Raw genomic sequence first — 14,411 nt, 5'->3', positions numbered from 1 at the left:
GACCTCAGAAGCTATCTAGTCCAACCTCACCATTTTAACATGGAGGTGAAATGACTTAAAGCAAAAATATCAAATTCATGGTCCTTTTCTCTGGATGACTGTAGTAACCAGATTAAAATGTCACTGGAAGGGTCAACCAAGTGGCTCAATATAGAGCCACGCCTAGAGATAGGAGGTCCTGAGTTCAAATCTGGCCTCAGATACTTCCTAACTCTGTGACCCTGAGCAAGTCACTTAACCCCCCATTCCCTAGCCCTTAGCTGCTCTTCTGCCTTGGAATTCTAAGGCAAAACATAAGGTCTACTATGTGCCACGCACTGCGCGGAGTTCATAAAGTCAGTCTTTAGTAGTGGATATAGAAAGCTGGCCTCAGAGTCCAAACATGGATTCTGACTCCAGGTAAGTCATTGAACCTCTCAAAGCCCCTCTCCAAGATCATAATAATAATAACAATAACAATAGCCAACATTTATATAGCACTATGTGCCAGGCAGGCACTGTGCTAAGTGTTTTGCAAATATTGACTCATTTGATCCTCTTGACAATCCTAGGAATCAAGGGCTATCATTATCCCTATTTTATAGTTGAGGACATCAAAGCAAACAGGGTTAAGTGACTTGCCCAGGGTCACACAGCTAGTAAGTTTCAGAAGCCTTATTTTAAATTGAGTCTTTCTAACTTCAGATCTGGTCATTTATCCAATGTGAAATGTGTCAAAGCAAGTGTTAAACTACATATCAGTAGAGGTCATTCCTCCCTGGGGGCTCCCTATACTCATGAATTCACTGGTCTGATTTTTTTAATGGTAGAAGAAAGTTGTAGATAAAGAACCTGGTATTATTGATGTCTATACAACTCTAGTGATATCCTGTGTATTTGTATCACAAGTTCAATTCAAATACAAAAGGAGGGGGGAGGCAGAGATGTAATTTTCTCCCCCATTCCTATCAGAAAAGGAGAACCAGGCAGAAAAATCAGTAAGATTTTTATTTTCTACTAAGGCTCTGTTTTGAATGATTAAAAGGTATGTCAAGTCAAGTCAACAAGTATCTTAAACGCTGTGTGCCAGGCTCTGTGCCAAGTGCTGGGGATATAAATCTAACCAAGAAGAATGACAATCCCTTCCCTCAAGCTTCTAATGGGGGAGTGGGAAGGAGAGAGGAGATTGGGGAGAGATGAAGATATAAAGCAGATTTTGTAGAGAAATCTGGGAGGAGAGAGATAGTCAGGAGGACACCTAGCTGGCTTGGCTTGGCTTAAAATGGAAGTTCTGGGAGGAACCAGCCAATCAAAGGGAGAAGAGCTCCAACTTGAGAAGTCCAGGGTTGGAATGAGCTTCCAGGATGGAAAAAATTCTGGGACATTATAAACAAAGACCAAGAGAGTCATGAATACAGTCTGGAAGGGAATAAATGAGAGAAAAGAATGACGATTTTCAGAAATAGAATTGATGGTAGAATACTTGGATTTAAAACTGGAAATAAAAGGTATCTAGTCCGACCACATCTTTTTACCAGTGAAGAACTTGCCCAAGGTCATTGAAGCAGTCCTGCTGCTCCAAGATCTTCTTGCATGGGTCAGAGCACCTAAAAAGGAAGCCTAGGGCTGTGAGAATATGGGTGGAAGGGTTAAAGATTAAGGAAGAGGAGAGGAAGAACACACAAAGAGAAACAGGAATCAGCATTATGTCAGCCTGTCAGCTCCTCCTCAGATGGAGAGAGAGAGAGCGAGAGAGAGCGAGAGAGAGCGAGAGAGAGCGAGAGAGCGAGAGAGCGAGAGAGCGAGAGAGAGAGAGAGAGAGAGAGAGAGAGAGAGAGAGAGAGAGAGAGTGCTAATCTGTTCATTAAGGATAGTTGCCTGAGGGACGGTGGCAGGGTGTCCAGTCCATCACCCAGTCAGTACATCAAAAGTTTTAACAGCTTAATGACAAAGTCAAAAGAGCAGATGATAACACAATAGATCCGCCAGTATCTGGGCCAGGACTCTTCTCCTTTCTGGGAAGCTGGCACCAGTCTTATCTTAGGAATGCAGATGTGAATCTTTGACATTCCAAAGGACCCTAAAAATCTGTCTGTCAGCTTATACACAAGAGATAACAGCAGAGGTTTGGCTTTTTTTTTTAATAATTTTTTTATTTTTAGAAAAATTTTCCATGGTTACATAAGTCATGTTTTTACTTTCTTCTTCACCCTCTCAATCCCCACCCCCCTCCACTGTAGCCAATTCACATTTCCACTGGTTTTATTATGTGTGGTCAGTCAAGACTTATTTACACATTATTGATAGTTACATGGGTGTGGTCTTTTCAGGTCTACATCCCCAATCATGTCCTCATCATCCCAAGTGTCCAAGCAGTTGTTTTTCTTCTGTGTTTCTACTCCTGTAGTTCTTCCTCTGAATGTGGGTAGCGTTCTTTTTCATAAGTCCCTCAGAATTGTCCTGGGTCATTGCATTGCTGCTAGTACAGACGTCCATTACATTCGATTTTACCACAGTATATCAGTCTCTTAAATAATCCTAGAGAATCAACTAAAAAGCTAGTAGAAATAATCAACAATTTTAGCAAAGTTGCAGGATACAAAATAAATGCACATAAATCATCAGCATTTCTATATATTTCTAACACATCACAGCAGTAAGAGGTAGAAAGAGAAACACCATTTAAAATCACCCTAGACAATATAAAATACTTAGGAATCTATCTACCAAAACAAACACAGGAATTATATGAACATAACTACAAAACACTTTCCAAAAAAAGTAAAACTAGATCTAAACAATTGGAAAAAACATTGAGTGCTCATGGGTAGGCTGAGATAACATAATAAAAATGACCATTCAACCCAAATTAATTTACTTATTTAGTGCCATACCTATCAAACTACCAAAAACCTTTTTTACTACATTAGAAAAAAAACTATAACAAAGTTTATTTGGAAGAACAAAAGATCAAGAATATCAAGGGAAATCATGAAAAAAAAAAAAACGTGAAGGAAAGTGGCCTAGCAGTACCAGATATTAAGCTATACTATAAAGCAGCAGTCATCAAAACAAACCCGGCCTCAGCCACTTCCCACCTGTGTGACCCTGGGCAAGTCACTTGACCCCCATTGTCCACCCTTACCAATCTTCCACCTATGAGACAATACACCGAAGTACAAGGGTTTAAAAAAAAAAAAACAATATGGTACCGGCTAAGAGATAGAAGGGAGGATCAGTGGAATAGACTTGGGGTAAGTGACCTCAGCAAGACAGTGTATGATAAACCCAAAGAGCCCAACTTTTGGGACAAAAATCCACTATTTGACAAAAACTGCTGGGAAAATTGGAAAACAATATGGGAGAGATTAGTTTAGATCAACATCTCACACCATACACCAAGATAAATTCAGAATGGGTGAATGACTTGAATATAAAGAAGGAAACTGTAAGTAAATTAGGTGAAAACAGAATAGTATACTTGTCAGATCTCTGGGAAAGGAAAGATTTTAAAACCAAACAAGAGTTAGAGAAAATTACAAAATGTAAAATAAATAATTTTGATTATATTAAATTAAAAAGTTTTTGTACAAAGAAAAACAATGCAACCAAAATCAGAAGGGAAACAACAAACTGGGAAAAAAATCTTTATAACAAAAAATTCTGACAGAGGTCTAATTACTCAAATATACAAGGAGCTAAATCAATTGTATAAAAAATCAAGCCATTCCCCAATTAATAAATGGGCAAGGGACATGAATAGGCAATTTTCAGATAAAGAAATAAAAAGTATCAATAAGCACATGAAAAAGTGTTCTAAATCTCTAATAATTAAAGAAATGCAAATCAAAATAACTCTGAGGTATCACCTCACACCTAGCAGAATGGCTAAAATGATAGCAGGGGAGAGTAATGAGTGTTGGAGGGGATGTGACAAAATTGGGACATTAATGCACTGCTGGTGGAATTGTGAACTGATCCAACCATTCTGGATGGCAATTTGGAACTATGCCCAAAGAGCAATAAAAGAATGCCTACCCTTTGATCCAGCCATACCATTGTTGGGGTTGTAACCCCAAAGAGATCATAGATAAACAGACTTGCACAAAAATATTTATAGCAGCCCTCTTTGTGGTGGCAAAAAACTGGAAAGCAAGGGTATGTCCTTCAATTGGGGAATGGCTGAACAAATTGTGGTATATGTTGGTGATGGAATACTATTGTGCTCAAAGGAATAATAAACATGTGAACTGGAAAGACCTCGAGGAACTGATGCAGAGCGAAAGGAGCAGAGCCAAAAGAACATTGTATACAGAGGTTTGGCTTTTAAGATCACCACAATTTAAACCTCATCCAAACTTAAGGATTCAGCAATCAATCATGTGAAATATTAAAAACATAATAATAAGTCTGGTCCATGAGCACTTTTCTCATTAGAGTCAGCTTTTGAATACCTCTTTAATACTTTCATGATTCGTTATAACTGGAACCCTTTAGTCAGAGGTAATATATAGCAGAACTGAGATTCAAACCCATTTTTCTATTTCCATATCCAACTTTCTTTCCACTATACCACGAATTTTTGTTTAAATCCCTCTAGAATTGGAGTAAGGGACTTCAGAAGCCATCTAGTCCAGCTCCCTCATTTTCCAGATAAGGAAACATCCATAAAATAAGTAATAGGAAGTGATTTGTCCAAAGTTACTCAGATAGTAAATGACAGAAACAGTATAAGAGTTTGATTTAAAACTGAGAACAGGACTTAAAAGACATTCATGGCTCTGGGGGTTTAAGGGTGGGGGTGGATGGGAAGGCACTGGAAGAAAAAAAAAGCTAGTTAGCTATCTTCAATTTGAATTATAATTGGACACCTGATACTTTGCTTGCTGGTCTCTTTTATCTCTAGTTTATAGAAAAGTCATCTATTGTCAACTTGGGAAATAGAAACTATTATTCAGAATTCTTGCTGCATTCTCTAGCATAGATGAGATCGTGATCATTCTAACAGCCTGGCACTGAGCTTCCTAACATTTCTGAGCAGGTGATTCATCATTTGCTAGAATCCATGCTGAGTCTAGGCCTGAAATGTAATGCAAAAATCACATTACTTATGTTAGATTTTTTTTCCCTTTTCTGATTCAATCTTTTAAAAGAAGGTGTAAAAATAGAGACTTCTCCCTGAACCCTGATTTTCATATCTTCCATAGTCTCAACCTTTTATTCAGAATTACAAAATCTCCAAGTTGGAAAGATCTTCAAAGACCATCCAGTATTTCTATGGCCTTAGATTTCATTGCTGAGTGATTTCAGTAAAGTCCAACTCTTTGTGACCCCTTTTGTGGTCTTCTTGGCAATGGTGTTAGAGTGGTTTTCCATTTCCTTCTCTACTTCCTTTTACAGATGAGGAAACTGGAGCAAACTGATTTGCCCAGAGTCACAGATCTAGTGAGTGTCTAAGATTGGATTTGAATTCAGATCTTTCTGACTCCAGGCCTGATGCTGTACCCACTGTGCCATTTAACTGTCAATGACCTTAGATATCACTTCATTTCCCTGGGCCTCAGTTTCCTCATCTGTAAAAGGAAGGAGTTGAGACTAGACTACATCTCTAGTCCCTTCCAGCTCTTCATCTACGATCCTCCAATTCTATCAGGTACTTACCCCTCTGAGATTACTTTTATCTTTCCTATATACAGATCATTTGTCTGTACCTGGAAGCTTACATGTTTTCTTTCCTATTAGAATAGAAACACTTTGAGGACAGGCCCTGATTTTGCTTTTCTTAGTACCCCTAGTTTTTTTAGCACAATTCCTGGCACATAGTAAGCACTTAATAATATTTGCTGTCTCTCTGACTGATTACCATAGCAAGAATTTATTCCATAGTATCTCCAACAAGTGAACATCCTGCTTCTTCTTGATGATCTAGTGAGGAGAGAAATTCACTTCCTCTCAAAGCATCCCATTCCATTTTGGACAGCTCTAATTGTTAGAAAGTGTTTCCTTTGATTTGAGTTAGAACCTACATTTCTCTAACTTCCACCTATTGTTCCTCATTCTGCCATCTACAAGCAGAACAAATTGAATCCTTGTTCCATATGAGAAAGAGCCTTTAAGTACTTAGAGATAGCCACCATAGACTCCTGAGCCTTCTTTTCTCCATACTGACCTTTATGATGAGCTCTCATTCAGAGCCATCTTTGATAGAAGCAGGATTAGAAGTAGGCTGAGGGACAGAAGCAGAACCATCATTGACTATTCCCCACCCTCAAGCAGCAAACATTGATTTCTCCGTGTATCTGTGAAGGCAATCAGGGCATAATGAGTTTCACTGAATCCAATCTATCCTCTAAGGTTGTCTGGAATGGTGCCTTAGAAAGAATCATGAATTTGGAACCAGAGGACCTGGTTTCATTTTCTTGTTCTGCTATTTACTTACTGTGTCACCTTGGGCAAATCTCTTAACTTCCCTAAGCCATATTTTCTTCAGATATAAAATGAGGCTATTGGACTAGATGACCTTAGAGGTTTGTTGGAACTCCAAAATCAGTAGTTCTACAATCCTAAGACTCTTTACTCAGCCTCAGTTTCCTCATCTGAAAATGAGGAGACGTACTAGATGACCAATAGAGTCCTTTCCAAGTCTAAATCCATGATTACATGGTCCCAGACATATTTAATGCCAGATAGTGCTATAAGAGCAAAGTGAGGGACAGTGAGGTAGTTCACTGGATAGAAAGTCAGGTCTGGAGATAAGAGGTCCTGGATTCAAATCTAACTTCATATACTTCCTAGCTATGTGACCTAGGGCAAATCAATTAACCCCAATTAGCTGGCTTTTGCTGATATTTAATAGTAATTAAGAAATAAAGTGTTTTTAAAGAATAAAGTGAATTTAAATTAATGAAATGAATCATTTATCTTAGAGAAGAGAAGAGCCCCTGGACTAGGATGAGGAGCCACGTTAATAACAAAATTTATAGTGGGCCACCTAGGTGGCACAGTGGCTAAATGTTGGGCCTAGAATCAGGAAGACTCATCATCCTGGGTTCAAATCCAGCTTCAGACACTTAGTACCTGTGTGACCCAAGGAAAAGTCAATTAACCCAGTTTGTTTCTTCATCTATAAAATGAACTGAAGAAATGGCAAGCACTCCAGTATCTCTGCCAAGAAAATCCTAAATGGGGTCACCAAAAGTTGGACATGACTGAACAACAACAATAGTGGATGGGGTAGGGTCTCCTAGCATGCCACTGATAGAAGGAACTCAAACTACAGAAGGAGAAATGTAAATTCCATGGTCCATTTCCCAAGACTCTTCATGAATCACCATTGGAATGTGTTCTCTGGGAGAGATTATAAAGTCTCTAGGCTAGAAAGGTTTCAGCTTGAGGCAGAAGATTGAACCAAATGATGTCCCAAGATCCCTTCCGGGCTTACAACTCTAATAGCCTATGCAATATGGTCCAAATCACATTTCTGAGAATACTCTGAGGAACACTGTCAGTTCCCCAATCATTCAGCAATTGGGAGAGTTAACAGAATCTCTCATTACTACTACTCTGGCTACAGGAACACATTAGCCGGTGCACAGTATCAGCAGGGAAAAATGTTTGTCATCCAGGTTAAAGATATTCTTGGCATCCTTCCTTTAGGTCCTGTTACCACAAAGAAGTATGAGCGCCTCATTACCCAACCTTCTTACCCGACTGGACCAGATGCCTGACTATTCCATCTTCCGGGGCTACATCATTGCAAGTATTCATGTTATCTTGGGAACTGAAATCACTTTGTTTCAACGATAAATTAAATCACTCATGTGTTCTTTTTCCCTCCTAACCCTAGCAATATAGCCTGGCCAATGCAATTGAAGCTGCTGATACCTATACAGTATTTGCCCCAAATAATGATGCCATCAAGAATTACATCAGGGAAAAAAAGACCACCACACTAGTGAGTATTAGAAACAAGCTCCATGGCTGTGAACTCTTAAGTTTATTCACTCAGAATGTTCACCTCTGACCAGAAATCTAGTATCATAGGCTAAGAGCAAAAGGGATGTCAGAAACCATAGTCCAGCCACTTGAGTTTAAGATGAAGTAACTGAGGCCCCAGAAAAAGTAGTTGACCAGCCTGAATTTTCACAGGTAGTCAGTCACCAAACTAGATATCATTTACCTTCCAATCTCTTTTCCCACTGTTGCTGGGAGCTAGTTTTTGTGTGTATGTGTGAATTACCTTTCCCTTGTATTCAAAATCCATTTGTTGTATGCTTTCCTGTGTCTGTGCCTCTGTTCAGGTAGTATGGCATAGAGTGTTGCTCCTGAAATCAAGAAGACTTGGGTTCAAATCCCATCTCTGATACCAGCCATGTGACTAGCAATTTCCCTAGGCCTCAGTTTTCTCATCTGTAAAATGATGTAAAATGAGAAAAGTAGAGTAGGTGGTATCTGAGATCCCTCTCCACTCTCCTGTGACCCTTCCTAGCTCTAAATCTATACACCTATCATCTTACTTACCATGCCTTGCAACTTCTTCTCCACCTCTCTGAATTCTGCCCATCCCTCAAGGCTCACCTCAGTTCCCACCTCTTGTGATATCTCCTCAACCAATCTGGCCCATAGTGATCTCTCTCCCCTCTGAAGTATTTGAGAGTACTTATTATCTACATCAGTTCTTTGTCACTTATTGTCTTTTATGAATTCCATTTTTCATGTTTATATGTCTCTACTACACCACATAGCAATCTAGCGCTGTTGCTATTCATATGTCTCCAGGTCATTCTCCAGGTCATTTTAAACTTAGCTTTTTATCAATTTTTATAACTTAGCTTCAGCTTTGTTGTATGATTAGAATATATTTCTTTTATTCTCCATCTCTTCATACTAGACAATATTAGCCATCTCTCCAAGAACAATCCAACTTTGCACTCTGACTCCATCCATTCTTTAAATTCAGGCTTGTCTTATTATATTGGAAACCCTTGGGAGACAAAGCTGGGATTCCCTAACTCTTTAGGTCCTCCACAGCCTCTAGAACAGTGCCTGACACTTAGATATTAATCAACGACATTTATTAAGCACTCACAGTTATTTATACAAGTATAGAGAAATGAAACCATCCCTATTAGCAGGGAGTTTACATTCTAGTGAGGGGAACAATGAAGTATAATTATATATATATATACATATATATATGCAAATATATATGTATGTACATATACATATAAATCATGGAGTAAATAGTACAGTGCTTTTAAGCACAAGATAGGCCACACCTGGTGAAAGACTAATGATCCAAATTGTATATTGTCAGGAAGAGAACATACTTCGGTATCATATTATCCTAGAAGAGAAACTCCTGAAGAATGATCTACACAATGGCATGCATCGGGAGACCATGCTGGGGGTTTCATATCTCATTGGCTTCTTTCTCCAAAATGGCCAGGTAAGTAGGGTCCTTATGTCTCACAGCTGCTATCATCAATTATCAGAATATCTTATGAGCTTATAGAACTCACATATATAATATTTACATATTATATATACACATACACACATATTTAAACAATGCCCATCTTTCCAGTGCAAGGTGCCCCTTTTTGCTGGGAGCATGTCCAAAAGAGGATGGACAGAGTGAAGGAACTGGAGACAAGAACTTTAAAAGACCACTTAAAACAACTAAGAATGTGTCTTCTTTAAAAGAGGAGACTTAAGAGGGTCCTGATGGCTATCTTCAAGCATTAGAAGGGCTGTCATGAGATAAGGGAATCAAATCATTTTTCCTTAAAGTGGATGGTACAAATGGAAACAATGGGTAGAAGTTGCAGAGAGAAGCTGTATATTTGATATAAGAAAAAACTCCTTAATAATCAGAACTGTCCCATAGTGAAATGATTGTATGACAGAGAGCAGTGGACAGATATAAAGGCATTATGGAGATAGGAGCAACAAGATTTGGCAAGTGATTGGATATATAGGGTGAATCAAGGATGATGCTCAGGTACTCAACCTTGGAGACTTAGAAAGATGATGTCCTTGATAATAATGGGGAAAGATAATGTAACAAGACCTGGGAACAGATCATAACCTATCCATGTTTGCTTAGACTGTGTAACTCACTGTAGCCCTTTCCAAATGAAAAGAAGGGATTTGCCCCTACTAAGCAGTCACTGCCCTGGAGCCAGAGTCTATTTTCCAGCAAGCATCTGTATTAGCCAGGAGATGATCTTGGGGGCTAGAGTGGGTATTCTAGGGGATGTATAATGTTGTCAGTGGCATCTGAGCAGTTGCTATTGTGGGTACCAATATAGAAGTTAAGTTATAATTACTCCAAGGGTCTGATGCCCAGCTCAAAAGAAGGAAGGATGGGAGTTTTCACACTGAAGACAGAGGACAGAGTAGGGAAGACAGGAGATAGAGGTAGGCATGGTTGTGACTGAAACAAGTCTCATAGTTAGCTATTGCAAGGAGAGTAGGATGCAACCCTTCTTCCCAATCGCCATGATTGACATACCTTGGGATCACCAGAGCCCACTGGTAGAAGCCCCAATTTCCACTTTGAAGACCCCTAGTTTAGAATGCTCCATATTTCAGCCCCAGGATAAATAATAATAAAATGTCCATTTTGTCCTTTTTCCTCACAGCTCTATGTAAATGAGGCACCAATCAACTATACTAATGTGGCAACTGACAAAGGTGTTATCCATGGTTTGGGAAAAGTCCTGGAAATCCAGAAGAACAGATGTGATAGCAACTACACTACCATTTTAAGAGTAAGTAGTCCCCAGTTACAGCTGATTCTGTCAATCATGAGAATATGAGTCCCAAAGAAAGCATAAAAAATAAAGTGTTGGGAATAAGGGTATGGGGGAATAAGGGAAACTATTACAATTTATCTTATACAAGCAGTAGAGCAGCTAGGTACCACAGTGAATAAAGCACTGGGACTGGAATCAACAAGACCCAAGTCCAAATTCAGATTTAGATGCTTACTAGTGTGTGATCCTGGGCAAGTCACTTAGTTCACTGTTTGCCTCAGTTTCCTTAACTATAAAATGGGGATAATAATAGTACCTACCTCCCAATGCTGTAGTGAGTATTAAAATAATATTTGTAAAGTGCTTAGCACAAAACTCCCTTTACCAATGCAGATTGCACCCTCTTTATGACTTAGGATATCATAAATTATAAGTTAGTAGGTACCCTAGAGGTTGGGTAGTCTAACCTCTTCCCCATTTGACAAGTGAGGAAACTGAAACCCAAAGAAATTAAATGATCATACAAGTAAGGTGGCAGAGTACCAAGATCTGAATCCAAGTCTTTAGCCACCAAATCCAACAAGTCACTTACCTTAGTGACCCTGGCAATTCAACTAGCTTCAGAATCAGAGAGCCTGGACTCACCTTTATAGCCTTGGGCAAGTCATTTAACTACTCTATTAGACTGAATGGCCTTTAAAGTCTTCGCCAGTTCTCCATGATCCTAGAATCCTTTAAGCTACAAGCAATTTCCTTATCTGCTCTAGTAGACAGACTTTCCAAGTGGGGAGAATGATGGTAGGGAGATGGTAATACCATTGACTAATATTAAAATTTGGAAGAAGGAAGGGTGCCATGAGATCTAAGATGTGATTGCAACCCACCCTGCCTGCCCTGTGCAAGTCATTTATCCAAGATGCAAAGGGGGCATGGATCTCTTGATTACCAGGTATTACCCCAGAATGCAACACAAAGCCCACCCACTGATGAGCAATTCCCCCATCATGACATGGGGAGAGGAAGGGGGAAGAAAGTGAGAACAGGAGGGCTAGAGCAGAGAATTTTGCATGCACAAATGCTATGCCTGGCTCAGAGTTATGTTATAATGGAGTTAGTTGAAGGAATCTAGGAGGTAGAGGAAGTAGAATAGGAGAGCGTTGGTCAAAATTAGGTGAAGAGGTGGGAAACATGTCCACTAGAAGAGTAGAATGTGACCCATATTCCTACTCTTTGGCTGGTTGAACACACATCCATTTGGGTCATTCCATAGATCTTTTATGACATCTCACCAAGCTGCTCCTCATTCTGGAGACCACTGGATGGATGACAGCTTGGAGTCCCTTTCCAAGAGACAGCTCAAGTGAATTTGAGCCTTTTTATCACCTAAGATCTTCTATAGGGTTATAGGATAAGATCTTTGAAAGTCATATATGAAAGGGACCTTGCAGCCCTTGAGTTCAATTACCTCATTTTTCACAGGAAGTAATAACTCCAGAATTTTCCTTTGTTTTCTGTGTCTTACAAAGGGAAGATGTGAATACTGCTTTACAAAGCACTGCCCTCCTGGAACAAAACCTGCGGTAAGTATTTTCTGGAGTGGTGTAATCCATATGTATGGGATTGGTAATGAAGGGTTCAAACACCAGGGAGAAAATGGAAGAACAAGGTATACACTGGCAAGGGGAGAATTTTCACCTTCTACCCTTCAAGAGTATATCATGATAAGAACAATAACTAAATGTCCACCAGAACATTGAAATTGTTCACTTTTATTTAATACCTTGGTTTAAATGCTTCCTTCATAATCCACCCTAGTCATGTATCTCATTTAAAAAAAAACATGCATTTTATTTATTTCATTAATGATTTCCCAATTACATGGGGAGGAAAATTTCATATTTACTTTTATTTTTATTTTGAGTTCCAAATTCTCTTCCTCCCTACCATCCCACACCCACCACTTGAGAAGGCAAATAATGTGATATCAGTTATACATATGAAGTAATGCAAAATACATTTCCCTATTAGCCATGTTCCAAAAAAGCAAGAAAAATAAATTTTAATTTTAAAAAGTCTGCTTCAATCTAAAATCAGATTTCACCCATTCTTTCTCTTAAGGTGGATAGCATTTTTCACAGTAATCCTTTAGAATTGTCTTAAATTCTTGTCTTGATCAGAGTAGCTAAGTCCTTCATAGCTGATCATCCTTACAATATTGCTGTTGCTCTATACAATGTTCACCTGGTTCTACTTTCTTCCCTTTGCACCATCAATTCACATAAGTCTTTCCAGGTTTTTCCAAAACTATCCTCCTCATCATTTCTTATAGCCCAAAAGTATTACAGCACAATCATGTACCACAACTTATTAGCCATTCCCTAATTAATGGACATCACCTCAAATTCCAATTCTTTTCCACCGTAGAAAGAGCTGCTATAAATATTTTTGTATAAATAGGTCCTTTTCCCCTCCTCTTTTATCTCTTTGGGATAAAATCTGGGTCAAAAGGTTCGCACAGTTTTATAGCTTTTTGGACATTGTTCTAAATTGTTCTCCAAAATGGTTAGACAACTTCAGTACCATATTGATTTAATGACTGCTGCTTTATAGTATAGTTTGATATCTGGTACTGCTAGGCCCCTTCCTTCACATTTTTTTTCATTATTTCCTTTGATATTCTTGATCTTTTGTTATTCCAAATGAAATTTGTTGTAGTTTTTCCTAATTCAGTAAAGAAGTTTTTTGGTAATTTGATAGGTATGGCACTAAATAGGTAAATTAATTTGGGTAGGATGTTCATTTTTATTATGTTAGCTCGTCCTACCCATGAACAGTTAATGGCTTTCCAATTGTTGAGGTCCAGTTTTATTTGTTTGGAAAGTGTTTTGTAGTTGTTTTCGTATAATAGCTGTGTTTGTTTTGTTAGATTGATTCCCAAGTATTTTATATTGTCTAGGGTGATTTTAAATGGTGTTTCTCTTTCTACCTCTTGCTGTTCTAATGTGTTGGAAATGTATAGAAATGCTGATGATTTATGTGCATTTATTTTGTATCCTGCCACTTTGCTAAAGTTGTTGATTATTTCTACCAGCCTCTTAGTTGATTCTCTAGGATTTTTTAAGTATACCATCATATCATCTGCAAAGAGTGATAGCTTAGCCTCCTCCTTGCCTATTTTGATACCTTCGATTTCTTTTTCTTCTCTAATTGCTATTGCTAGTGTTTCTAGTACTATGTTGAATAATAGAGGTGATAATGGGCATCCTTGTTTCACTCCTGATCTTATTGGGAAGGCTTCTAATTTATCCCCATTGCATATAATGCTTGTTGATGGTTTTAGGTATATATTGTTTATTATTTTTAGGAAAGGTCCTTCTATTCCTATACTTTTCAGTGTTTTCAATAGGAATGGATGCTGTATTTTGTCAAAGGCTTTTTCAGCATCTATTGAGATAATCATGTGGTTTTTGTTTGTTAGACTGTTGATATGGTCAATTATGTGGATGGTATTCCTAATGTTGAACCATCCTTGCATTCCTGGTATAAATCCCACCTGATCATGGTGGATGACCTTCTTAATTACTTGCTGGAGTCTCTTTGCTAATATTCTATTTAAGATTTTTGCATCTATGTTCATTAGGGAGATTGGTCTATAGTTTTCTTTTTCTGTTT

General features: G+C 38.5%; 1 protein-coding gene across 1 annotated transcript in view; it reads left to right on the top strand.

Moving 5' to 3' along the window:
* STAB2 (stabilin 2) overlaps positions 1 to 14,411 on the top strand; it is a 183,309-nt gene that overhangs the window by 92,548 nt on the left and 76,350 nt on the right. The window contains exons 32-36 of the mRNA XM_044679478.1: positions 7,636 to 7,734; positions 7,826 to 7,933; positions 9,296 to 9,427; positions 10,626 to 10,754; positions 12,266 to 12,319. Of these exons, the coding sequence (XP_044535413.1) occupies positions 7,636 to 7,734; positions 7,826 to 7,933; positions 9,296 to 9,427; positions 10,626 to 10,754; positions 12,266 to 12,319 (522 nt within the window). The remainder of the gene's footprint in view (positions 1 to 7,635; positions 7,735 to 7,825; positions 7,934 to 9,295; positions 9,428 to 10,625; positions 10,755 to 12,265; positions 12,320 to 14,411) is intronic.

The sequence above is a fragment of the Gracilinanus agilis genome, chromosome 5 (assembly GCF_016433145.1).
Source record: "Gracilinanus agilis isolate LMUSP501 chromosome 5, AgileGrace, whole genome shotgun sequence".
Lineage (NCBI taxonomy): Eukaryota > Metazoa > Chordata > Mammalia > Didelphimorphia > Didelphidae > Gracilinanus > Gracilinanus agilis.
Note: the sequence above shows the minus strand (reverse complement) of the source record. Positions and strands in the feature narration are given on the sequence as shown.